Source organism: Mustela erminea, chromosome 2 (genome assembly GCF_009829155.1).
Source record: "Mustela erminea isolate mMusErm1 chromosome 2, mMusErm1.Pri, whole genome shotgun sequence".
Lineage (NCBI taxonomy): Eukaryota > Metazoa > Chordata > Mammalia > Carnivora > Mustelidae > Mustela > Mustela erminea.
In genome coordinates this window covers 109858187-109882683 of record NC_045615.1, presented here as the reverse complement: position 1 = coordinate 109882683, position 24497 = coordinate 109858187, and the positions used below count along the sequence as shown (strand labels likewise).

The 24497-nt window shown below is 40.4% G+C and overlaps 1 protein-coding gene across 10 annotated transcripts in view; it reads left to right on the top strand.

The window, feature by feature from the left end:
- The window catches only part of LDB2 (LIM domain binding 2), a 375718-nt gene that overhangs the window by 135420 nt on the left and 215801 nt on the right, over positions 1 to 24497 (top strand). For all 10 annotated transcript variants that reach the window (XM_032333925.1, XM_032333923.1, XM_032333924.1 and 7 more), the window contains exon 2: positions 1953 to 2055. In XM_032333925.1, coding sequence (XP_032189816.1) covers positions 1953 to 2055 — 103 coding nt within the window. The remainder of the gene's footprint in view (positions 1 to 1952; positions 2056 to 24497) is intronic.

The following is a 24497-nucleotide window of genomic DNA, read 5'->3' as shown; positions in this document are numbered from 1 at the left end:
TAGTACATAACGGGAGTGACTTCATTCATTCACTGAGCAACTTCTATTGAGTTGTACCATGGGCTCGGCACCATTTAGAGCAAAACAGAGCCTCTGTTCACAAAAAAATTAAATTATACAGGAGAGAACGGACCAAAAAAAACAAAAACAAAATAAATAAACCCCACCCAAAACCAACAACAAACAAACAAAAAACGGGAGGTAGTAAGGAGTAAGGAGGAAAATCCACATAAAACACTTAGAATAATGCTTGGCATGTGGTAAGCACCCAATAAATGTTAACTATTATTCTTTTTCCATCTGTGTAGCAATTTGAAATAAAATAAACCAGTGTACCCAGGCTCTCAAATGGGGTTTCTTTCCCCAGCTGCTTCTTCCACTTCCAACCAATCCCACTGATATTTCTAGAAACTCTGACAGCTTCCATGACACCCAGACTTCATGCTGTGGTCTCGGGTCTGGAGGGAGACTATTAGTCTTCACCTGGGTGTCTCCTGCTCCTGGGCTTGAGCCCTTTGAGGGTAGGGACCCATCGCTCAACCAGCTGTGTGCTCTGAGGGCCTGCATGTAATAAGTGCTCAATAAATATTTGTTTTGGGGTGGGGGAGGAGAGATAGTTTGTATGTGGAGCCATGAATCACCCCTGGGTGCTTTTATATTTACTCTATTTTACCAAGAAAAGTATTGGCTTTTGGTGTGGTGATTGGGAGGAAGCCAGGAAAAAAAAAAAAAAAAAGATGAAAAAATTCATTTGCCTGAGCTGTTGCTTTTCCGAAAACCAGAACAGACAGCATCAATCTTTGGTGGCCCTTTAATTATTCTTTCCAGGACTGAAGGCTCATTCCTGACGCCTGCCAATGACAACAACTTAATGTCCTCATAAGCAGAACAACTTAATGGGAAGAAGAGAGGCTTGCAGTTTCTCCACCCAGGCCACGGCAGTGGGGGCCGCTGAGTGGGGAGCTGCCCCTCCCTCCTCTGACAGGCAGCTGCAGGACATCTCCTCCTAAAGTTTGGCACTGATCAGCGATTCTCTGGGAAAAGATTGTGCTTAAGAATTTGGGGGTACATGGGGCAAGATGCAAAGCACAAGGGCAGCTGTGATGCCCCCTTTTAGAATATGATGCTTGGCGTAACCCCCCTGATTCACTCTGATAGGAGCCCCTGTCCCCCCCAAATGATTAACAGTGATTTTAACTGCTTTAAACCAGGACAGTTTCAAAGCGTTTTCTGGATGAACAGGAGACACTCAATCCATGACAAACAGAGTTCACATGGATAGTTTGCATTCTGCTGAACTGCTCTATTTTTAATGATCATGTTAATAACAAGGCAACAAGATTGCCTATAATCTTAAAACAATCCTCGAGAACAATCCATATGCATGTGATGGGTGTTTGTACAACCCTGGACAGTTATGTATCTTCTGTCTGTGGCAATATCTGTATCTTATAGGACATTTGCATAGGGTGGGGCTACAAGTCACACACACCCCCTTTTTGAACTGATTATCTTTTAAAAATGTACTCTCCTTAACCCGGTTGTGATATGGTGGTTTCTGTTTGTAAAATCAAATTCTGAAAAGAGCGGAGAGAAAGAGCGCCCAAAAAGAAGTTAAATGCATTTTACATGAAATGTAAACCCTTTTTGTTAAGAAATGTCACATTGTGTTCCAAAGTACATTTATTAAATCTCCCCAAATATGTCCTGGAGAATTAATTTTCATTCAGTTCGCGTTCACTCATTTGTCGAATTGGAATTCGGTCCCCATTTGAGGCAATTAATTTGAGGAGTGACCACACGCTCGCCCACCCGCCTTCTAGAACACCCACACACATATGCTGAGTAACAGGCAAGTGGTGGCTGGGTTTGTCTTTCCTTTTGCTTTCTTTTTCCTCTTTTGAGGTAGTTTCTGTTCTTGCCTGTTAAATAAATGATCTGTCTCTTTGCAGGATAGCGACAACCTCTGGTGGGACGCGTTTGCCACCGAGTTTTTTGAAGACGACGCCACATTAACCCTTTCATTTTGTTTGGAAGATGGACCAAAGCGATACAGTAAGAAAGAAGTTTATTTTTCTCATATTTCTTCTTTTTGCGCCTGTAAGAAAACCACAGGGGTCTTCGGAGAATAGCACAGGGCTGACAGTCTGACAGTAACACCTCCCATCCTGAGGAGGTTCTTGCTTCCCATCAGGGCTTTGTCACCGGGTGGCAGCCTGAGTCGGCTGAGAGAGTTTTCCTTTGAGGCTGAGAATGTTTAGGCACCTGTCTGTTTAGCGAGTGAGGCAAATATGAACCAAGTCACCCAATGATAAGTGGGAGCTGGATGGCGGGGTTTCCATCCACCTCTTCCCTGTGACCCTGCTTTATCCCTGACAGCTGACACTTTACACCCAATGTTACACTTCTGAAGGTTCCTTAAAGAAAGAAAGAAAGAAAGAAAGAAAGAAAGAAAGAAAGAAATTCTCATAGTCACTGCATCAGCCACAGCCTCCTAATTTCTTCTTATCAATTATCTCACGTATTTATCTGACAAGTGCTATCTTTTCTTGGGGATGGGGGAGAGAGGCCACTCCTGCCTTGAACATACAGTTTTGGATTAGTGTTGACAGAATTATAGTCCCTTGTCTTTCCAGCGAGGGATAACTCTGTAAAGACCCTCAAATTACTGCCTGTGGCAACCTGGGTAGCAGCGGATTTGTCCTGATTAGGTTCAGCCAACTTGTCAGAGATCAGATTTGCTAGTTGTGCTATAAGACCAAGAGACATAGAAACATCAGCACAAAACCAATTAATGTCCGGTTAGATCAGAAAGAGATGTGTTTTCAGAAATCAGGTTGCACGTATGAAAGGATCTGTCAGAGGGTAAAACATCCCAAATGTCACAAACACAGAGATGATGATGGAACCAACCACCGTGTGTCTGAACCTGCCAATCCAGAGCATTGGGCAATGATAGATAATAAGGCTCATGAGAAACATGATTAAAAGTCTGATTGTTGCTAAATATGTTTCAAAGGCACTAGAGGTTTTTTCCTTTTTTTTAACTTTAGAGGACTTTGGACAACCTAGTAGTATTTGGATCTATTGTATGATGAGCTGATTAATTATGCTAATACATGCATGGTGATTTTGCCCAAGTGGCAAACTGGGGAGATCAGGACAACTTGAACTTGCTGCTCAATTGGAACTCATTGCCAGGAACATCTCTTTAGATGTCTTTGTTGTGGGCTTTGAAGGGTGCGGGATGTTTCTGGTAAGTATTTTGGGCGAGAGGGGCTGCTGGTCTGCCAGACAGTGGGTTGTTTTAGAATGTCTTTGCATTCAACATAAGGACACCCGTCATAATCACTGGCAAGCCTAGCTCACGGGGGTCCTACAGAGTGAACTTGCTTTCCTGCGTGTGGGTGCCCCTGAGCAGCCTCGTGCCCTGGACAATAGGAGAGTCGGGTGCAGAAGCCGCTGTTTCAGAAGTCCCGGGAGATAAATGAACTCCGCAATCCAACAATTACTCTCTCTCCAAAAGCCTGCCTGATCAATGGTGAATAATTTCGAACCATGCAGTCATCCATCCTCTGAGCCTTCTTATTTTCTGTAGAGGCACAAGCTCAGATAACTTCCAGTTATCATTGTTTTATGTTCTTGTGGGTTTCTTTGTTTAATTTCGTTTTGTTTTTTTGTTTTGGGAGGTTTGCTTGTTTTTTGTTTTTGTGTTTGCTTTGTGAATCCATCAGGGTCTGCTCAGGGAACTAGAATTACAGTTTTAAAGTACATCATACTAACGCAACAGGGTTTCAGTCTTCCTTCTGCCCAGCCCCCAACCCCAGCACCATTTGAGGGTAAGGCACGATCAGCACCGATATAAGATCTTACTTATACCCATGCACAAGAGTAAACGCCTGACTATAAGCCATTGTTGTCCAGGTTTCTTTGTTTCTGTGAGCCAAAATATTTCTCGAGCAGAGAAGAGAAGCAAAGATGATTGACAGTTTGGAGCCAAGTCTCATCAGCTGCTTTGCTGACAGCCTGGTGATGTGCACAATGCTGCTGATGTGTGGGCAAGTGACAGGTGATTGACAGCACAGGACGGGGAGACAGGGAAGAGGAAGCATGCTTAGAACGCCTGACTCACTGTTTATGCAGTGCTCCCAGCTCTGGCGCTGACACCTTAACCCGTTCACAGTCCAGGCAGTGGGTGCCAGGCTGTGAAAACACCTGCCAGTGTTGGGCAGCAGGCTGCAGCTCTTCCTCGAGACCTCCTGGGGAGTTGACAGCCCTGGATTTCTGCGAAAGGAAAACAAGACGTGGCTATTCCATTTCTCTATGCGAAGAATTTCCCCAAATTACATTTATCTTAGGTACCAAGAAATATGTCAGATGGAGTTTATTTAGTCTCTTCTAGAAAAAAATTTTTTTTCCCTTCCTTTTCTCTCCCCATCTCTATGTGTTTACAGGGTCTGTCTGGCTCTAAGATATCTTATCTCTAAGCTACAGTAAATCCTATAATATGTGTTGGCTTATTTACTTGGTGTCTGTCACCATCCTATTAGAATGTCATCTCCGTGTGAACACGAGCTATCTATTATTTATTGCTGAATTCTTGGATTCATACAGGAAGTTGTACACAATAGGTGCTCAATAAATATTTGTTGAATGGATGATTGAATGAATAATGGACATTTGGAGAAAAGTTTATAACACCAAACAGAATGTTGGCAAAACAATTCCTTGACCTAAATCATGAGACTTTCTAAAGTGGGCAGAACGTAATCTATAGTGCTCTGCTGGTGTTTTCAGAGAAGCTCTAGGATAAGGTCTGATCTACTTTAAGCTAGAAGGGGGAACCAGCAATATAATAATTCAGGAAATAATCATGCTTTCGGAGGCAGCATACAGCTTCTCTTTCAGAAAACTCCTCCATATTGATCATCAGTCCAGTCCCCAAGCCCACTCCCCTCCTGACTGGCGGGAGGGTAACTCCCTCCTCAGGTGGAATATGACGGGAGCAGATGGAGACTGCTGATGTCTTCCTGGAAGACAGAGGGTGAGGTTGGTGTTGCATGGTGACAGGTAGACAAGGTTAGCAGGCCATGAAATTGAGCTGTGCGTCCCTACCTGGTGCAAGCATCAGGAAGGTGTTTCTTTAGCAGCTGGAGAAGTGGGCAGTTCCAAGAGGTAGTTTTCTCCCTGCATGCATGGAATCTCAAGTGGGGAAGAGACCTGAGACAGGTCATTCCCTCTTTGTCAGCAGATCAGTAGTTAAAGACAGTTGGAGCTGAAAAGCATCCTTTCTGAAAACTTGGAACTTGGTCCAGTGAGTCCAGCAGCGAGTCATTGGGTTTCAGGTTGGCTGACTCCAAAGTCAAAGCCAGGACACCCTCCTTTCCCTACCCCATCTCATGTCTCTATCACCCCATAGCTAAAGGGGAAGAAATGGATTTGTCAATTCACACATTTCCAGGAACAGAAGCCACAAATAATTACCAAGGCTTCCTTGACATAGAAGGCAAAGAGGAGCAGAGGGATGACATTCTCATGCCCTGGGTATGTTTACTTTATAAGGCTAAGTCCAGCATGATCTGCTGTTGCCTTTCCTATCTTGTACAAAAGTGATCATTTTTAAGTTGATTGCTCATTGTGAGCCTCAAGCAAGTACTTCTAGTTCTCTGCTCCTTTTTGTGCATGTAAAGGAATGGTGTCCTATATCACTCTCTCCTTCTGTGACCATCACAAACACGCTTTCTTTGGGAGATGGTACAGGTAACCCCCCAGGAGACCCAGGCTGTGTCCAGGTTCACACTGGCCATGTTCTTCATCTGTAGGAAAGATGTGGTTCATTCAGGAGATCTCCCTTTGCTGGGAGAGATGCAAGGAGAAAGTTCTCCTGATTCCCATGACGTTGGATAGGACCCAGGGTTGCACCATGTAGCAAACATGTTTGAATGTTAATTTGTGCTTTGATTCATAAACAGAACTTCCATTTCCTCCTCCGCAAGATGTCATAAAACCGTCATTGGCTTGTGTGAAAATTAAATGAGATAGAACAGTCAGAGAGCCTCAGACCATTTGAAGCATGCGGTAGGCAGCACTGATGATTACTATTGGTAACAATGCATTCTCGTAGCTTCTGTGTCGTGGAGAAGTTTTTCAAGTGGGCTCCATGTGCAGAACTTGCTGCAAAGACTCGCTCTTTGGCTGGGAGTCACACACGCCCTCTCTTGGGCGGTTTCTAGTGAAATCCAGCACAGAAGAGACTTGTGTTCTCACAGGCTTTCCTCAGAAACTCCCTGTTGTTTCTGGTGCATAGGTTATGTTCAGCAGGAGAAGAGACAGCAGAAGGTGATTGAGAATGTGTGAGGCTTTGTACTTTGAGAGACTGAAGACTCCAAACACTAAACTATGTCTAGGTTGGCATTGCCTTGGAAATTAAGGTTAAAAAATAATATAACTGCTAGAAAGCCATCTTGTTTCAGGGCGCTGCCCATTGGCCTGCTTTTCAGGGAAAAGGCTTCAGTCAGGGGCTTGGGGTCTGAGACCTGAGCTCCAACCTGGATTTGTCTCTTACTACTTGTGTAGTTGGTGAGGATCAGTGACCTCACCCAAAAAGGGAGGGCTTGTTGAGATGATGTTTATAAGGTTCAGCAGAGTTTCCCGCACTTTGAAAATGCTCCTTAAATAGCTACTGTTTGATTGAATTCTACTGTGTGCATTTCTGACTCCAGATTGAGATCTAGGACAATTCAGAAAAAATTATCATTCATCCATTAGACATTTTTTTTCTTTTTAATTTACTTTTTTTAGAGAGAGTGAGAGTGAGCATGAGCAGGAGGAGGAGCGGGGCGGGGTGGGGGGGCAATCTCCAGCAGACTCCCTGATGAGCATGGGGCTGGATGAGGGACTTGATCTCATGGCCCTGAGATCATGACCGGAGCCGAAATCAAGAGTTGGACAGTTAACCGACTGAGCCACCTGTCATGAATCCTTTAACTGCTGTTTGTAATTTTGGGTTGGTGGATCCAATAGTTTTTGATCGTATACTTATTTCATCTTGACTTCCATATTCTGTCTGGACTAAAGAGTTCTCGCGAGACTACACATTTACACAGTCACATTAGTCCAAGACTGATGTTTTTTTCTCTGTAACTGCTGGGGGCTGGGGGGCACATTTCACTCAACAACAAAAAAAGAAAATTGTCTTAGGACATATCACCCCCCATGCCCTTATTTTCTTCTGTTGTCCTCAGTCATCTGGTCCCATCTGATACTGTGAAGCACTGCCCATCGGCCCCTCAGTGGAGCCATTCCTATACTTGCTGTTTCTCCTTAACATTTGCTTCCTCACATCCCTTTTTTCCTGGAAGCTCTGAGAGCATTGCGATATTGACGAAGTTCTTCAATTTTGTCTTGTAATATGTGTTTTTATGTGTTGTGTATTTGGATGTGTCCCCCTAAGGTAGAGAAATTCTATGAGCCTCAAGTAGCTTCACTATCTCTGGTTACTATTTTTCTCCTGCTTTTTATTGGCTCATGTCACCCAGCTGTGTTTTTATTGTGCTTGCTATATAGGAATTCTGAAAGCATTTCTCCCCCTCCCCAACTTTCTCTTTCTCTCATATCATATTGCATGATTAAAAATGTATTTCTGGGAAAATCACTCCTTGAATATATGCATAGGTGTTTTGACACGGCATATAGTAACTGCTTGGCACAAATGTGGCCGTTTAAAAAAGTTACATGCAGAAAGGGTGCACTGCAGCACATGGGGAGAAGGGGTTTACAAGGCTCCAATCCATGCGGGTCTTTTCTATGAACAAGGCCTCTATAGAATTCACCCAGATATGAAGAGGCCCAGGTTGGTGTTGCTGGTGCCAAAAGACCCTATGCTTTCTCAAGAGACAAGTGCCAGCTGGCCCTTGAGATCTTCCTCTGCAAAGCAACTTTGTTTCTCTGAGAACTCCTCAGTTGTTTAAAAAATGATGAAGGTAAAGATCAAAATTATGGTCTTTGGATCCATGCAGATTCATTTGGAGCTTTTGTTCCAGTACGGCTGTGTGAGGTAGGCATGCGAAGGACATGAGGCATGTTGCTTAAACTGTCTTAACCTCAATTTCCTCATATGCAGCATTAAGATAATAATAATGCCAACATCAGAGGGTACGTGTGAAGATTAAATAAGATTAAATAACATGTAACCTTTGCCGAGTGCTGCCCATGGAAAATACTTATTGCATGAATAAATACGTGGAATTAAAATAGAGGATAATTCCTACTACTCATCCAGTCAGTTGGCACATAGCAGGGAGAACTCAGGATTTGGGCAAATCAGACCCATCTTCTTTCTATATGGGAACCTTAAGAATTTAAAGACGAAGATGGCAATTTAAACGAGTCCCAGGGTGCCTGGGTGGCTCAGTGGGTTAAGCCGCTGCCTTCGGCTCAGGTCATGATCTCAGGGTCCTGGGACCAAGCCCCGCATAGGGCTCTCTGCTCAGCGGGAAGTCTGCTTCCCCCTCTCTGCCTGCTGCTCTGCCTACTTGGGATCTCTCTCTCTTTGTACAATAAGTAAATAAAATTTCTCTTAAAAAAATAAATGAACAAGTCCCAAACTATTACAATGATGTCCTGTTCAAAAAAGGGTGAGGTTTCCACTCTCTATTTTGCTCAGGGAACAAGGAGCTGTTAAACACTTATTGAGTGCCAGCCACTGTGCTAGGCACTTATATGCTCCATATTTTGTTTACTGATGACCAGATGAAAGGAAATGGACTTTGCATTAGGAAGTGTATCTTAGAGGAAAGAATGCACCTACTCAGAGTAGGCCATGATTGTTAATTACCAGATGATTGTGGCATCTTTGTTGCATCCCGACATAGATGTCTTTGTCTCAGATGATTCTGGGGGGAGGGGAAGATTTCCTTTGAATGGAGTGGCATTAAATGGTTTCTGGGTGGCTCTAGCCTCTGAAGTTGTGATTTTCTTGTGTGACCCTTTTAAACGGCAGTCTTCATTAGGCTGGCAAGATTTGGAGTAAATTAAGTTAGGACGAAAGCAGACTTTCATTTGAAGTTCATTTGCACCTGTATTCATTCCTTGATTCATTCATTCAGAACTCAACAAGTTTCTGCTATTTGCCAGACATTGTCATAAAGAAGCAGACAGTTTTTGAAAGGAAGGCAGTTCATCACAAATTTTTTCATTTACTTTTGATTTCGTTCTATTTAAGACTCTTACCTTAAGTTAACATAATCAACTAAGTAGCTCAAAAAGAAAATATTCATGTGACATTAATACAAAATCTAGGGCTAGCTATAAAAAAAGACTTAAGAGAAAGCTCACAACTGACAGACTTCTGAAAGGGAAAAAGGAGACTGAATGTCTTCCCATTTGTGGTTTCAAATTGATGATATCAAAAGTTGCAAATTGGCTGTAACAATAGATTGAGCAGACATTCCATTCTCTCATCACTAATAAATACCACACTAATGGTCACACGAGATAATGGACAGAAAAGTGCTTTGAATAAATTTAAAGTGCCATACAAGTTAAATATATAATTATTATCATATTTATAATTGATCTTTAGGATGGTGACTTTTAATTTTCCCTTTATATGTCAAACTGTTAAGAAATCTGGGATGATTGTTGGATCTTTTCTCAGGGGTTAAAATTCATTGTCAGATACACAGATTTGAGCATGTCAGGCCTCTCTGATTGCCCATAAGAATTTATTTGGGAGTTCTGAATGGGGTATTAGTCAGGAAATGGACATTATATAGTTGTTTTTGAGACTGTGTGACTATGGTATCCATGGGATCCTGGTACATGCATTTTTTGACTCTTGGCTTCATAGGATGCATTCCTATCCCTATGTCCTTCCTATGGTTCTCAAACCAAGATGGTAATACACCATAGTGAGTAACAGGACAAATGTGGCTTTTTTTTTTTTTTTCATTATCACAATGGCAGGTGGTGCTGGTGGTATTTATTATCTGAGGGATGAAGAAAATAAATGTTCTGCCCAACAAAAAATTATTGAGAAATGTCTCACTCAATCCTCTTTACTTCCAATTTACTCATCCTTTTAAGATAGGGTTGCTAGATAAAATGTAAGTATACAAATGCAATGCTTGGGACATATTTATGCTCTAAAATTATTTGTCATTTATCTAAAATCCTGTGTTTTTCTTTCTTAAATCTAGGAGCCCTACTTGAAAGAACCCAGTCCATTCTCAGATATGAAATCTTGTTTATTCCAGAGTAGATGCAGTGGGATGTAAGCATGACCCATCATATGAAAATAACTTCTAAAAGATTTACCTGGCCCTGTTATTCACAGTGGTCTTACCTCTGTGTTCAGCAGCTATACTCACCAGCCCCACCTATATAGAATGAAACAACTCAACAGAGCGTGGGAGTGCAGGCTGAAGACTCCCTGAATTTAAATCCAAAGTCCCCATTGCAAGCATTCCACAGTTGCCTACACCAGCATTTGTGCAGGTGCTCAGCATACACACATGGGTGTGGTGACTGCCTGATTGCCTGCCTTAAAGGAGCTTACAGTTAAACAAGGGAGAGACATACAAACAACACAATTTAATGCAATGACATCAACACTGGAAGAGTCGGGCTGGCAAAGTACCATGAGGCATTGAGAAGGGAGTGACCAAATATACTTTAGAGACAAAAGACTCAGGCTGGCAAAGACTTCTTTCTAATCTTCTGAGACTCTTTATTTTCTACAGCCATGACAGAAAACGTCTTGCCACAACACCTTGGAAATATAAGGCTTTCAGAAATTTTTGTGGACTGAATGAATGATGTAGTGCTGGTCAATAGTATAAATATTACTCAAGCGGTTTGATTATTTAGACCACAGACAGACACATCATTGCACTTATGCTTTCCCCCCTGTTTTAAGAAGTTTCCGCCATCACAATCTCAAGTTGTAGCAACTCATTTTGTATTAGGAAGTAACAGAAATGTCACAGAGCAATTTGGAAATTTAACCACAAACAGAACAAAGATTTGAGACTCACATTTTAAACACCAAATTAAGATCTCATCTACCAAACCCACAATACCAGGAGTGATTTTTTTTTTTTTTTCCTTTGTGCTTTGGCCCCTAGGATAGTAATTGCACCACTTGGTTAATCTGCCAATCTATTAAGTCCAATTGTGCCAGCAAATTTCATAGAATAAGTAGTCCTCAACAATAGTTAACTAGGTACATGAATCTTCCTGAATGAATCTTAATGTATTTAATTTCAGTTGAAATGCCTATTTTCTATTTAATATTTCTCAAGGACTTTCCATGTGTCCGCTTTCTCTGCCTTGCCAATAAGAAAACGAATGAGCAAAATCTCGTGTCTTGGAGGTGATAAAGATCTGGTGAACTATTGTTTCTAGGACTTTACTATTTGCAGGCCTTTACCAGATCTTTTTAAATAGATGCCTTCTGCTTTTGTTTATGAACTTGTTCTTAATAATGGTTACCACTATATTTTTAGACTCTATTCAAAATGCAATATTGGTATGACTTTTAAACATAAAACATTTGGAAAACCAGTGCTAAGCTGAGATGTGTGCAGCATTTCCTTTTGTAATTCTGATCTGTGATCTTGTTTAGTGGGGTGAGCTTATCTGGGGCATCGTCCCCACAAGTCAATGTATAGCTTAATCTTAACTTTTGTGTTGTGTTTTCATGTAGTAGATGCACCTTGTTTATGCAAATGAAGTAAAATAAAGCATTTGTTGCGGTCGGGTTAAATTGGCATTATCTACCAACTGTATTAAGTGATGTTCAGGTGAATTTCATTAAGAAAGTCTCCATGATGAAATCACCCATTGTGGTGTGTTTGAATATTTATTGCTTAATCAAGTTAGTCATGTTAGAGTATTTGAATTCAGGAGCTTGTAGAATTTGGTGCTTTCATGTATTTTGCTTTTATTATCAGTCCAAGAGAATCAGCTTCACACAACCATCATGATGTAGTTATTTATTTTTGTGAAGTTTGTGCTTTCCTAATTGGTGCTGTCTTTAATCTCCTCTTGGATGAGAACTTCCATGGTGCAACATGTGTCTTTGGCTTTTCGATAACGCAGAAAGACTTCAAACTGACAATAATTGAGGTTCAGAATCATTTTGAAGATCTGTAGAAAGAGTAAGAAAGGTGACTTGGGAACATGCTAATAAAACTACTCCCTTTTTATGAGACAAGTTCTCCATTTTATCTAGAGCAAATAGAACTTTATACTAGTTTTTTAAAGATTTTATTTATTTATTTGACAGACAGAGATCACAAGTAGGCAGAGAGGCAGGCAGAGAGAGGAGGACGCAGGCTCCCTGCTGAGAGGAGGGAGCTTGATCCCAGGACTCTGGGATCATGACCTGAGCCCAAGGCAGAGACTTTAACCCACTGTGCCACCCAGGCGCCCCTAGCTTTATACTATTTTTACAAACTTTTCTGGAAGTACCGATGTCTGACTTCATCCTACCTTTAAATAATCTTATTTACAATTTTATTGTTGGTGTTTTACTTTGAAAAATACATTATTTGCTATGCTAGGATGGGTTAGTTTACATTGAGGGCAAAGAAAAACCAGAAGAGTTCTTCCAGATTAGAATTAGGAGGCAAGCCTAGTCAGAAATATGCAGGAGGGTGTTTCTTCACAGATGCACAAGATACCTCTGTGCTGCTCTCACATTCCAGGAAAAATCAACCATTTCAGGTAGTTCTCAGTGAAAGAATGACCATTTGTGTCTGTGTTTCAGAATTAAGACAAGTGTGAAAATTGTTCAAAAATGGAAGTTAGTTACCTGAAAGGTACCTTTGTCCACGTAAAATTTCCTCTGGAAATGTGTGTCGTGTCCTGTTTATGAAAGCATACAAGCATTTGATAAAGTCAGCTATGTTGCTTCACTTTTCAGTTGAGGTATTTAGGAATGTCCAACTTTTAAGCCTTACAAAATTTGGTCACAATCAACTTTTCCAAGCTTCCCTACGTAAAGTAGCTTCAAGTCCCTGTGCTTATTTGCTTCTCTTCAACAGAACCATGACAGAAATGATAAATGGTGTTTGATGGATTATGTAAATAAACTGCTAATTATATCCTTCATAGTGCTCCATACTTCTAGACACTGTACCCACATGTATTTCCTATAAAATGCTTTAGTACTTAGAGATCTATTTTTTTTATTTAAAAAAGATGGGCCCCCAAATCAGTAATTATGAGCGTTATTATTCAGGTTCACAGCAGTGCGGCGGCTATTTTTCACTTGATAATTACCTTGTTAAACTAGTGTCAGACCAGCGCCATGCCTTATTTAAGAAAATGGTCTACCAGCCCTGTGCAAGCAGGCCCAGCTGTGGAAATTTTAAGATTTATTAAATCCAGGCTTTTTTTCAATATTGCCTCATCGACATTAGTTACGGAAGTTCTAAAAAGTTGTATATTTCTCATTAGATGTTTGTCGTATCTTTCCTGAGATCCCTTTGTATCTCTTGACAGTTGGCATTTCCTCTGTTCTTCCCATTCTTAGCTCTGGGCTTTGCTGCCAACCAGGGCATGGTTTAATTGGCACCATCTCCATTCAGAACCTTCAGGAAGAGAAGGGAAGATGACCCCTCCCCAGGAAAACAAGGAGTGCTCATGATACCTTTTCTCTCCCTACTTTCCCTGGTTTTGAATTGCAATTTTATTTATTACTTCTTTCTTTTTGGAAAGGAAATAGTAATATTAATACAAAAAAAAAAAACTTTTCAATGTTAGCTGTGGTTTTGTTGAAAAAGATACAGATTCCAATTTTTATTCTTAAACAAGTAATTCTTGCTATGATATCATTAAAAAAAAGAGAAAAGTTAAATACTTAGTGGATTCTTGTGTTGATGTTTTTCAAATGCGTCCAGCAGTAATCTCCTGGATTGGTTAATGAGTTAAAATGACAAGCATTCTGATAATGCTTTGCAGTTTATAAAATTCTCTCATAAATCAGAACCATCTGTAAGCTCATAGAGGGAGAGGACAATGTTTTACTCTTCTCTGTAGCCTCCATGCCTGTTGCTGTAAGGGACAGAGAGGAGGTCTGTGGTTAATATTGGGTAAGCAAGACTGGATGGCAGTGTCTCCCTCCAGCCTCACTATGCGCCTGGAAGCAGGTGTTGTATTAACTGTTTATACTGTAGAGATGAAGAAATGAGGCCTCTCCAGACTCAGAACTCAGTTCTCCTGCCTTAGACACCCATATTGTGGTCCTTACCATCCTGCTTCTCAGCAACTTTTTTTTTAAACAGTAGAAGATGTTTAAATGTTATCTGTTGGGTGAAAAGAAATTCTAATTCCTTGTTCTGGATTCTGGAGCCTTCTGTCTCTCTCTCATCGGTTCCTCCCAGAAACAGCACAGGTTAAGAATAATTAGTTCTTCATGGCAAAAGCGTTCCCCCAGCATATTTTTCTCATCATAGTTAAGTGTGGATTGCTTAAATCCTTCCAACATCGCTGCTACGAAGCTGACATTTATAAATTTTCTTTTTCAACGCAGTATGGGGTCCTCCATATGTCTTCCATAATAACTATCTATGTTTTCAGGGAATCTAAAGATTTATTTCCTTCCAAGTCCTTGTTGCTGGCATTTTCTCCAAGCCTTCAAAACTGCCAAGAGATGAACTTCCATTTAGAGGAACTGTTACATTTGTCATTGTGAATTTGCTAAACTTTGGATAAATTTGAAGATTTATGCTTATTCCCACATGGGCCTTGAGAATATCTTTGAAGCTCAGAAGTTCACGCTTGACTTCCTTTTCCACTGTTCTAAGTAAATGAGTTCTTAAACCCATGCAATCTCCCTGCCTGGGCTCTGGGTCTCTGTCATTGTCTCCGACTGCACACGTTTATAGCGCCAGAACTCAGATGTGACTCACTTCTGAGGTGCGAGGGAGAAGGGCCCTCTCTTTGCCTTGTGCTATGCGAACTGCACACTCAGGCTGTGCTTCCAGGATGATCTGATTAAAGAGGACTTTATAGTAACAAAATAACCCCTCACTTTAAAGAGAAATAGCCCAGGTTGCAGACAGAGAAGCTTCAAATATTAATGTTGTCCTGCAATAACCACGTGACCTTGATTGTTATATCTAAGGTCTCTGACCTTTCCTATGAACCTCACTGTTTTCATCTGTAAAATGAACATAATACCTCTCTGGCAGTGATATAATGGTATTTGCAAATAATATATATACAGTCCCCAGTACATGGAAGTTTATCAACAGGAAGTAGTTATTATAATGACTATTTATAGATAACATACCAAGAAGCTGACTTGGCTTTGACTTGTGCAAGGGAATCCAGCTGGTTAGTGACAGACCCAGGATTAAAATTCATGTCTCTCAATTCTTTATGAAACACAAGACTCTACTTAGTGACTAGTTAAAAATCGTACCCGCCTTTTTTAGTTGGTATAATCTAGAAGTCACATGGCTTCTGGGGACATATATAATTTTGTTCTTTGAATCATCTTTGGAATCTCTTGGAGTCAAGTATAATAGGAAGGCTCAACAAATTCATTGAGTGTAATTATGTACAGAATATTGGAGGCAACCTACCTGATGAGTGTTCTAGTTTTCTATTGCAGCATATCAAATTGCCACAAATGTGGCAGCTTAGATCAACATACATTTATTATTTCACAATTTCTGTGGGTTAGGCACTAGTCCAGGCACTAGTTAACTGGATTCTCTGTGCAGAGTCTCACAGCACTGAACTCAAGGTGTCACTTGGGACAATGGTCCCATCTAAGTCTCAGGGTTGCTGACAAAATTCAGTTTATTGCAGTGGTAGGATGGAAGTTCCTACCTTCTTGTTTGCTGTTAACTAGAAAATGTTTTCAGCTCCTAGAAGCCTCCCACTCTTTTTTGGCATGTGGTCCCTTGCACAACATGGCACCTTATGCTTGCAAGGCCAAGAGAATTCTTCAAATCTCTCTGACTTTAAGGGCTTACCCAATCAGGTAAGGCCCATGGTGACATCATTCTCCCTTTTGATGAACACAAAATTCATCTGCTTAGGGACTTTACATTTACACGGTCCTTTTGCCATTTAATATAACATGTTATGAAGTGGTACCTCACCCCAGTCACATGTCTTTCTCACACTCAAGCAGAGGGGATTATGTAGGGTGTGTACACTGGGGAGTAGTATCTTGGGGATCGTCCTAGCATCTACCTACCACGCACATGAGACAAGTACATAGTTACGATATAAGACCTCCTGACAAGCGTCATCAAACAAGTGGAAAGTGCCCAGTGAAGCCCAAGAAGAGAAATTATTTCCTGTTGGCAGAGGGGCAAGGGTTGGTAGGCATGGCAGAGACAATGTGTAGCATTTGGGTGGGCAGAGATAAAGGTGAGGGGTCAATGAGGAAGGAACAGAGTGAAAGAAGCCCATCCCAAAGGAGGCAAAGAAAGTATTTGGGGGGAAATGATCAATGATTTGGTTTGACTTTAAGGAGCTTCTCCATGGTTTTCAAAAGACTATTGGGTTTTGAGCACATGAGACATATAAAAAATAGGATGTGGTCTGTCAAATTCCACGAGTGTCCTTTACTTTTTTTTTTTTTTTAAGATTTTATTTATTTATTTGACAGACAGAGATCACAAGTAGGCAGAGAGGCAGGCAGAGAGAGAGAGAGAGGAGGAAGCAGACTCCCCGCTGAGTGGAGAGCCTGATGTGGGGCTCGATCCCAGGACCCTGGGATCATGATCCGAGCCGAAGGCAGAGGCTTTAACCCACTGAGCCAACCAGGCCCCCCTGTCCTTTACTTTTTAATGTATTCACTAGTCAATAAGGGAGGAGTGGGCCTGACCACGTGGAGTTCCGAATCCTCTCTCTGTAGTTACTGCCCTTCAGGGCCTTGGGACAGTTGTTTCTCCTCCACCCTTTCTGACAGAGAATTCCAAATCCTTAGCCATCTATGATTATAAAATGCCATCCTCTGGCGGCCTGTCCTCCCATGGATCTAGAAGCAGGATGGACAAACCTGCGAACATAAGTTCAATTTTGTTAACTACACATTACGCCAGCCAGAGCTTGTTGTAGGTAAAAGGACACCAAACCTTATTGTGTAAGAAACAGTGCACTTAACCGTTCGTGTGTTTGCTTAACAAATGTGTTCCTCTATGCCCTTCAATTTGCTCTTCCTCTGAAGATGCGGTCAGTGAGACAGCCATGGTACCTGCTTTCACAAGGTTTATAAGGGGGACTTTAGAATCTAGATAATTTTAGATGATTTAGACTTTAGAGTCTCAAGGGATAGACAGCTAACAAAATGGAGATACATTCATTAGTCGTTAATTTCAGTGGTGATAAGTGGTACATGCACAGTATACAGGATGCCATGGGGGGCTTGAACCAGTCTCTCCAGAGGGGGCAGTAGAAGGCAGGTCAAGCTAAACCTCTCTAAGGAAGTGATAAAGGGTGAACAAAATCTAGGAAAATAAATGTACCTAGAAGAGACAAATTAAAGTAAACACGAGGGTTGCTATGCATCCATCAGGCAGACAAGGCGAAGAAGTTTTAGACTAAGGATAGAATGAGCCAGTTTCCATTCTTTACCTCCCACCTCTCTCCTTAGCTCTCCCTGGAGGACTGATGGTTTCTGCTCTCTGTGCTTGCGCTATGGGGTGCATTCATCTGTCATGGCGGAGCTCCCGTCGTTCACGGTTATCTGTTTACGTGAGGCTCAGGTGGGATCTCATCACACATGTCTTCAGACAGGATTATAGTCTTTTCATCTCTCCTCTTCAATACCTAATACTTCACCTGACACTACAGTGGGCACTGAATAGTATTTGTTCAATGAATAAACCAGAACTAGTTGGGAGTGATGAAAGTAACGTGCTGATAGGCTGTCATGCTTTAAAAGGAAGATCTTTCAAAAAACCAGTGGTCCGACATGAAAATGGTCTGCCTCGGAATGAGAGGCAGGGCTCGCCATCCCTGGAGGTGACAAAAGTCCTGTAACTCTGTGTATCTGAATCAGAACTAAGAATTTGTAAAACTTGACTATAACTACTATCAATTATCAAATTATGTGTTTGATCCTGATTACTTGAGAAAGTTTGTGCAGTTTTTATAAATGCTTGATTTAGGTCCATAAGTAGCATTTTTGATTGGGAGAAGTCTTTCCTGGTCATATATTTCTGAGTTGAGCTCTGCATTTTGGTCTCATTTCTGAAAGTTACATTTATGATATGGGAGATAAAAATTTTTTAAGTATGCCTAAGATTTCATGGATTACATAAAGGAAATAGGCCAAGTAGTCATTAGAATTGAAAAGTCTGTCAAACTATGAATGAAAATATGCCTGTAGGGCAGAATAAGGAATCTAGATAGGCAGAATAATTGTGTCACTTAGTATAGAAGAAAAATACGTTTTCATACACATTGATGAAAAGTCATCTTGAGCACAGTTATCCAACGACAAAGAGAAGCCCAAGGAGTGGGTATGCCCCAGAAGTCCATGAATTATATTAGACAGGTATCACATTAGCATGAGACAAAAATCAGAACGACACAGAAAGTTCGTGAGTTAGTACCTGGCATGCTGATTTTAGCAGCAGGCAGGGCAAAGGATGTGGAAGGACAATCAAAAGAACAGTTCACACTATTGGAGGCCTGGTGGGATTGATCCATGGGCAAAGAACAAAAGATCTGCAATGGAGCTAAGCAACTGTTACCAGAGAATGCCTCCTGATAGACACCTACAGACCTCCAAGGCTCACGAGTGGCCTGTTTAGGGCAGTGTCAGCTGGGAACACAAGCAAACGCGACCACATGAAAGAAGAATTTAAACAGTTAGGCATCTGCAGGAAAGAAATGATGGAAGCGGTCTCTTAGGAATCAAAAACAAAGCCGGATTTCTTTCAAATGGAGATATCATAGTTGAGTGCTCATACGACGAAACCAAGAAATAGTCCTTGAGGTCTTGCAATAAAATCTGTGGTGACTCTTTCCAATCTCGAATTCTAAGTTTTAAATTTTATATTGCCATTCATCATATAAATTGAACCACGTTATTGCGTGATTCCTTTATTTCATATTTGAGGAACCTGCCTCCTATCATCCAACAAGTAAACACATGCTTGACAATGCATTTTATTTATAGTTTTTAAAAGTACAGACATTTGAGTTCCGGTATAAAATGCAATCTACTTCATTAAAAGAGAAGTTGCTTTCGGGTAGTGTAAAACTGTAACAACTAAAAATAATACAAATAAAATAAAATAAAGCCATAACAACTTACCCCTTTTTCCCTCTTCTTCATTGTACTCACTGCTTACTCCTCCAAAAAATTATGTGCAAAAGAAAATTTTAAAATCTTTAAATCATCGAAATGAATTTCAGAAACTGATGGGGGTGGGTCAAGATTCAAGATTCTGAAGGAAGATGATTTCGAGGGTTCCTAGATTGGTTTAGTTAAAGAAAAACCCAGCTGAAAATTCCACTTAGGGGAATTGGAAGACAGTCTCTTTCTTTCAATCTTTCTCCCTTTCTTCAGTTTTTTAAATTAACTTTTTATTTCTTCTTTTATCACAAAGATTTTTGGACAGATATTTAAAATGATGGAGATTTTCCAACTTGGAATAATTGAGCTCAGAATTTCTAGCTGTCCCCTACATCAAAGGACCCCAAATTACTAGAAATATCAGCCAGTGTGAGTTGGTTGGGAAGATTTGCATAAACTACGGGTAAACAATCCATGATAAGAATTTATTCAATATGGGACTGCAAATGTTATTTCATCTATTCGCATATTCATTCATTCTACACTTAACACTCCTAACATTTGTTCAATAATTTGCCAAATGTTCTCTGTCTCCTTGTACTTAATACATATGAACCAGATTTTCACGTCCCGCTGAGGACACCTCTGGTAGCCTCAAAAGCCTTCATAGACAGTGTGAAAGTAAAAGCATGTCTTTCCATTTGACGTAGTAAATCTGGATTTTTTTTGTGTAGCTAAATAGAAATTAATTTTATGTACTGTAGAAATAAACTCCAAAATTCATCGAAGCCAGGTGATCACTTCGAGTTTTGGGCAAAGAAGTTTGCAGAAAAATAATTTAAATTGTTCACAACTCTCTGCATGCTTTATCATTAAACAAACAAATATAACCATATTGTCATTATTTCGGTGTCACAATGACAAAAGTTTTGGTAGTGAGGACTTTGGTGAGGAACGGTGGTGTACGATGACACAGCTGGTAGAGTTCCAGAATTTGTTACATTGTCGCATTTACAGATCCATCCCAAACAACTGACCGCACCAGATGCTTATACCACTCTTTGGATATTCTATATGGAGCCCTAAGTCCTATATTTTGACTCCTTACCCATCACTGTAACTACTAAACTTAACTGTTAACCTAAGCTGGATGTAATTTGGCATTAAATAAAACTCATTGAAATGACTCGAGGAACCAGCTGTCAATAAGTGTCATTGAATGCCCTTAAGACATAAATCCTATTCTAAAGTCTCTTCCTAGAGAAATATAAATTTGTTTAAAAAATCAGTGATATATGCTCTTTGAGGACAATTTAAAAATACAGAAGAGGAAAAAGAAGAAAAAAGAAAGAAAAAAAAAAAAGAAAATAGAATTATCCGTAGCTCAGAGACAAATCACTTAGTATTTGGCTTATATAGCTGTGATCTTTTCTTCCCATGTTCAAATTTTTTATTGTTTTGTTTTGTTTCGTTTTAGAAAACTAGGACCATCCGTATGCATTCTCTAAGCTGCTCTTATCCTCACTCAATATATAATCAGCATCTTTTGTCATACAATTTTCTTTTACAATATCCCTTTAAGTGCCTGTGTACTATTCTATTTTATCAACAAACTTTACATAGTTAGCTGATCTTCTGTTTTGAATATTTAGTTTAATTTTTTCTGTGCTGCTGTTCATTGTGTCTGAATGAACATCCCCTCATTAAATCTTTGTGAACAAATCTTTCTTTTCTTTAGAATAAACTCACAAAACAAAAACTACTGGATAAAAGTATAAATTTAAAAAATATTTTTGTATTTAGGGATGCCTGGGTGGCTCAGTTGGTTAAGCGACTGACTTCGGCTCAGGTCATGATCCTGGGGTCCCGGGATCGAGTCCCACATCAAGCTCCCTGTTCGGCAGGGAATCTGCTTCTCCCTCTGACCCTCCCACTTCTCATGCTCTCTCTTATTCTTTCTCTCTCGAATAAATAAATAAAATCTTCAAAAAGAATTTTTGTATTTAAAGACTTTTAATAGGAATGGCCAAATTTTGTTCCTTAAAGTTTATATCAATTTGAACTCACGTCCAAAGTAGATAAGGAAAATATATACATTTTCCTGTATACCCAACAGTACTAATTATTATTACAGGAAATATATTTTAAATTTCTATTCCTACTCACTGTATTTATATACATAAAGATATCCATATTGCCAATATTTATATTTAAAACTAAGTATACATTGGTTAACATAATTTTATGGGAGATTAAATAAAAATTAAGATGCCAGAAAAACATTTGACAATTATTTAAATTTAAATATTTGATAGTAAATGTTTTTGTGTAGAGGTCTTTACTGATATGAATTTCTACCACATTTAATGTTAGTTCCTAAAAACAAAAGGAGGCAAGTTATAGAGTTTTGTTTGTTTCCTTAATAAATTGAAGAATAAACTGTCAACACTTCAGAATCTGAAGGTCTGAATATATGACAGAAATATATTTTCAGAGCTGCACAGTTTGATATTATGCATTCAAGAAGATTCTGTGGTTCCCAGGTTCCCCTCTACTTAGGTCAATATATTTCTCTATTGTTTTCTACTGAAGGTATTAATATCTTCTTCTGCCCTGTGCTATATTTATGCCATTGAAAGGGCTGCAGAAATAATAGATTAAGTATTGGATAAAAGAATCGAGTCAAAGTTGAGGGTGGAAAGATCCTTTAAAAATTTACACAAATAGGGACGCCTGGGTGGCTCAGTGGGTTAAAGCCGCTCCCTTCGGCTCAGGTCATGATCCCAGGGTCCTGGGATCGAGTCCTGCATCGGGCTCTCTGCTCGGCGGGGAGCCTGCTTCTTCCTCTCTCTCTGCCTGCCTCTCTGCCTCCTTGTGATTTCTGTCTGTCAAATAAATAAATAAATCTTAAAAAAGAAAAATTTACACAAATAGATAACGTGAAGATTTCACTCTTGTTTCTTGAGGGGACAACCTCAGGAGAGCTGTGTGGTGAAGATTAATTTTTCTGTTTGGAAAGGTTTTTACTTTATTGCCCTTTTTTTTTTTTTTGGTAGTCCCCTGAGAGGGCTGGAAGGGTAGAGAAGAGTGCATGTTGGTGAACGAGGCAAGGGAGTTGGAGTCTGTGAAATGTTTTTGACTGAGAGCCAGAGGGAGCAGGTAGGTAGAGTGGCCATGGTTGCCTAGACCTGAGGTTCAGGGTCCCAGAGAGTGGGAGGGAATAGGGAGCTGTGGACAAGAAGCAGGAGGCTGGGGCAGGCCTCCATCTGCCATGGCTGTTGTTGTTGGACATATACCGGCTACTCGGAGGCTATGGCATGATGCCTACACCTGTCTCCAGGACCAGCTCCATGGATGATAGCTCTTCTTTTTACTGGCCCTCTAGGACCCTTTAGATCTCCCTCTCCCCATCTCTCTACCACATCAATGTCAGGGGACCTTGGGCAGAGTGGTGCAGGAGAGGAAGGTGAGATAGAACACAAAATACAAGGTGCCTTGATATGAGCAGGCACTCACAGTTTGATGTCCCACCTAGATAGTAATCAACCCCCAAATTTGAGGAATGTTGGCTGTTTGCATCTTTTTTTGGGGGGAGGATACCCAAGTTATAGCATTTTGCATTACAGCCTGAGTCCTTAGAAGACAGGAACCGGATCTTCCTCCGGTTTGGTGAGAAATGGCAGAAAAGTCAGGGTTTCTTGGATGTGGGCAATAGCCAGAGGGAAGGCAGGAGAGGAGGGGTACCTGTGATGGCAGAGAGGGAAAGGGGTGGGTCCAGAGAGGGCCGTGGGCTGATGAACATTTCCCGGTAGCTGGAGGTGAAGGTGGAAGGCCAGGTAATGGCAGGCAATGGTGCAGCAATGTGTGTTTGGGAATCCTCTTTGATAAAGTTCCATTTCGTCCCCTACCACAAATTTTGAACACCATGTACTGTTCTAGGGAGCAGAGCTTCAACTTCTGAAATTTTTAGTGATTAGTCATGTTAGCCTATTTCTTAAATTTTCATTCATTCGTTCATTCTCTCATTCACATAAACAACAGAATTAAATACGTAGCTGTTAGATGAATTGCCTCAGTGTGTGTACTTTCAAACATCTTGCTGCAAAGGTTAGATACAATGAGCCATTTTTTTTTTTTGCCATCGTCGTGAGTATTATAGCCACTTAAGGAGAATGACTATGAGTCCCAAACTAGACTAGGAATATCACACGATCCATCTCTTCTATCTAATCTGCTGAAGGACTCTAAAAAGGTGATTATTATTATTTTCATTTATCAGATGAGTGTCCCCTGACACCGACATAGTGGGAAGAAGGGGAAGATCTAACAGGTCCTAGAGGGCCTGTTAAGAGAAATTTTGTGTCAAAAATTGAACTCAGATTGTTAGGGGTTTTTTTCTTCCCAAATCCAAACCCTCCTCTCTTTCGCTGTGCCAGGGTGCATCCCTAAAAAAAAAATGCCTTGTCTACTGTAGCTTTATCTCTCCCAGATAGCTTCCCCAACTTAGATTTTTATTTATCTGTTTCCACTAATAATATTTTTAAAAAATAAGACAATAAGTGATGATAATGTGAAAAGTAAACATGATAATTAGGCAACATCAGAATGAAATTAATTATTGCCTTGATGACTAGGGTTGTTTGTGTACCGTGTCAAATAAATCAAAATAAATTAATGAATAAGTAAATAAATAAATAAAATCTTAAAAACAAAACAAAACAAATAAATAAATTTAAAAAAACGTGTGTCCAGTTTTAGTCAAGTGTGGTTTCCCCCACTGTGATTCCTGGAACCTCAGCCTCTAGCCTCGAGGATTGTGAACACCCCCATGCCTTTCTCCCTAGCCTTATAAAGTCAGCCAGTGCAGGAAAACAGTAGCTAGGTGGACATCGGATGGATTTGCATAATCTGGTTTTGAAAAAGCAGAGTGTTCATTTTTAACTTACACTGGTTTTGCTTTATTGCCAAACCCCCTTTCAGGGAAGAATGCCTCCTGCTTTCTACTGCACACTCCCACCCCTCATCCTTGTCCCTTAACAGCTGAGACTTCAGATGTGTGTATTCGTCCAAAGAGATGAGAAACCATCTTGGCTTTCTCTATCAAAATACAACTTTCTGTATTAGGCAATTTCTCACATTTTCTGATTTGACTTTTGTATAGAACTATAGCTGGAGATGGTAATGCGTTTGCTGTGGCAATTTCAGGCTTCTGAACTATATA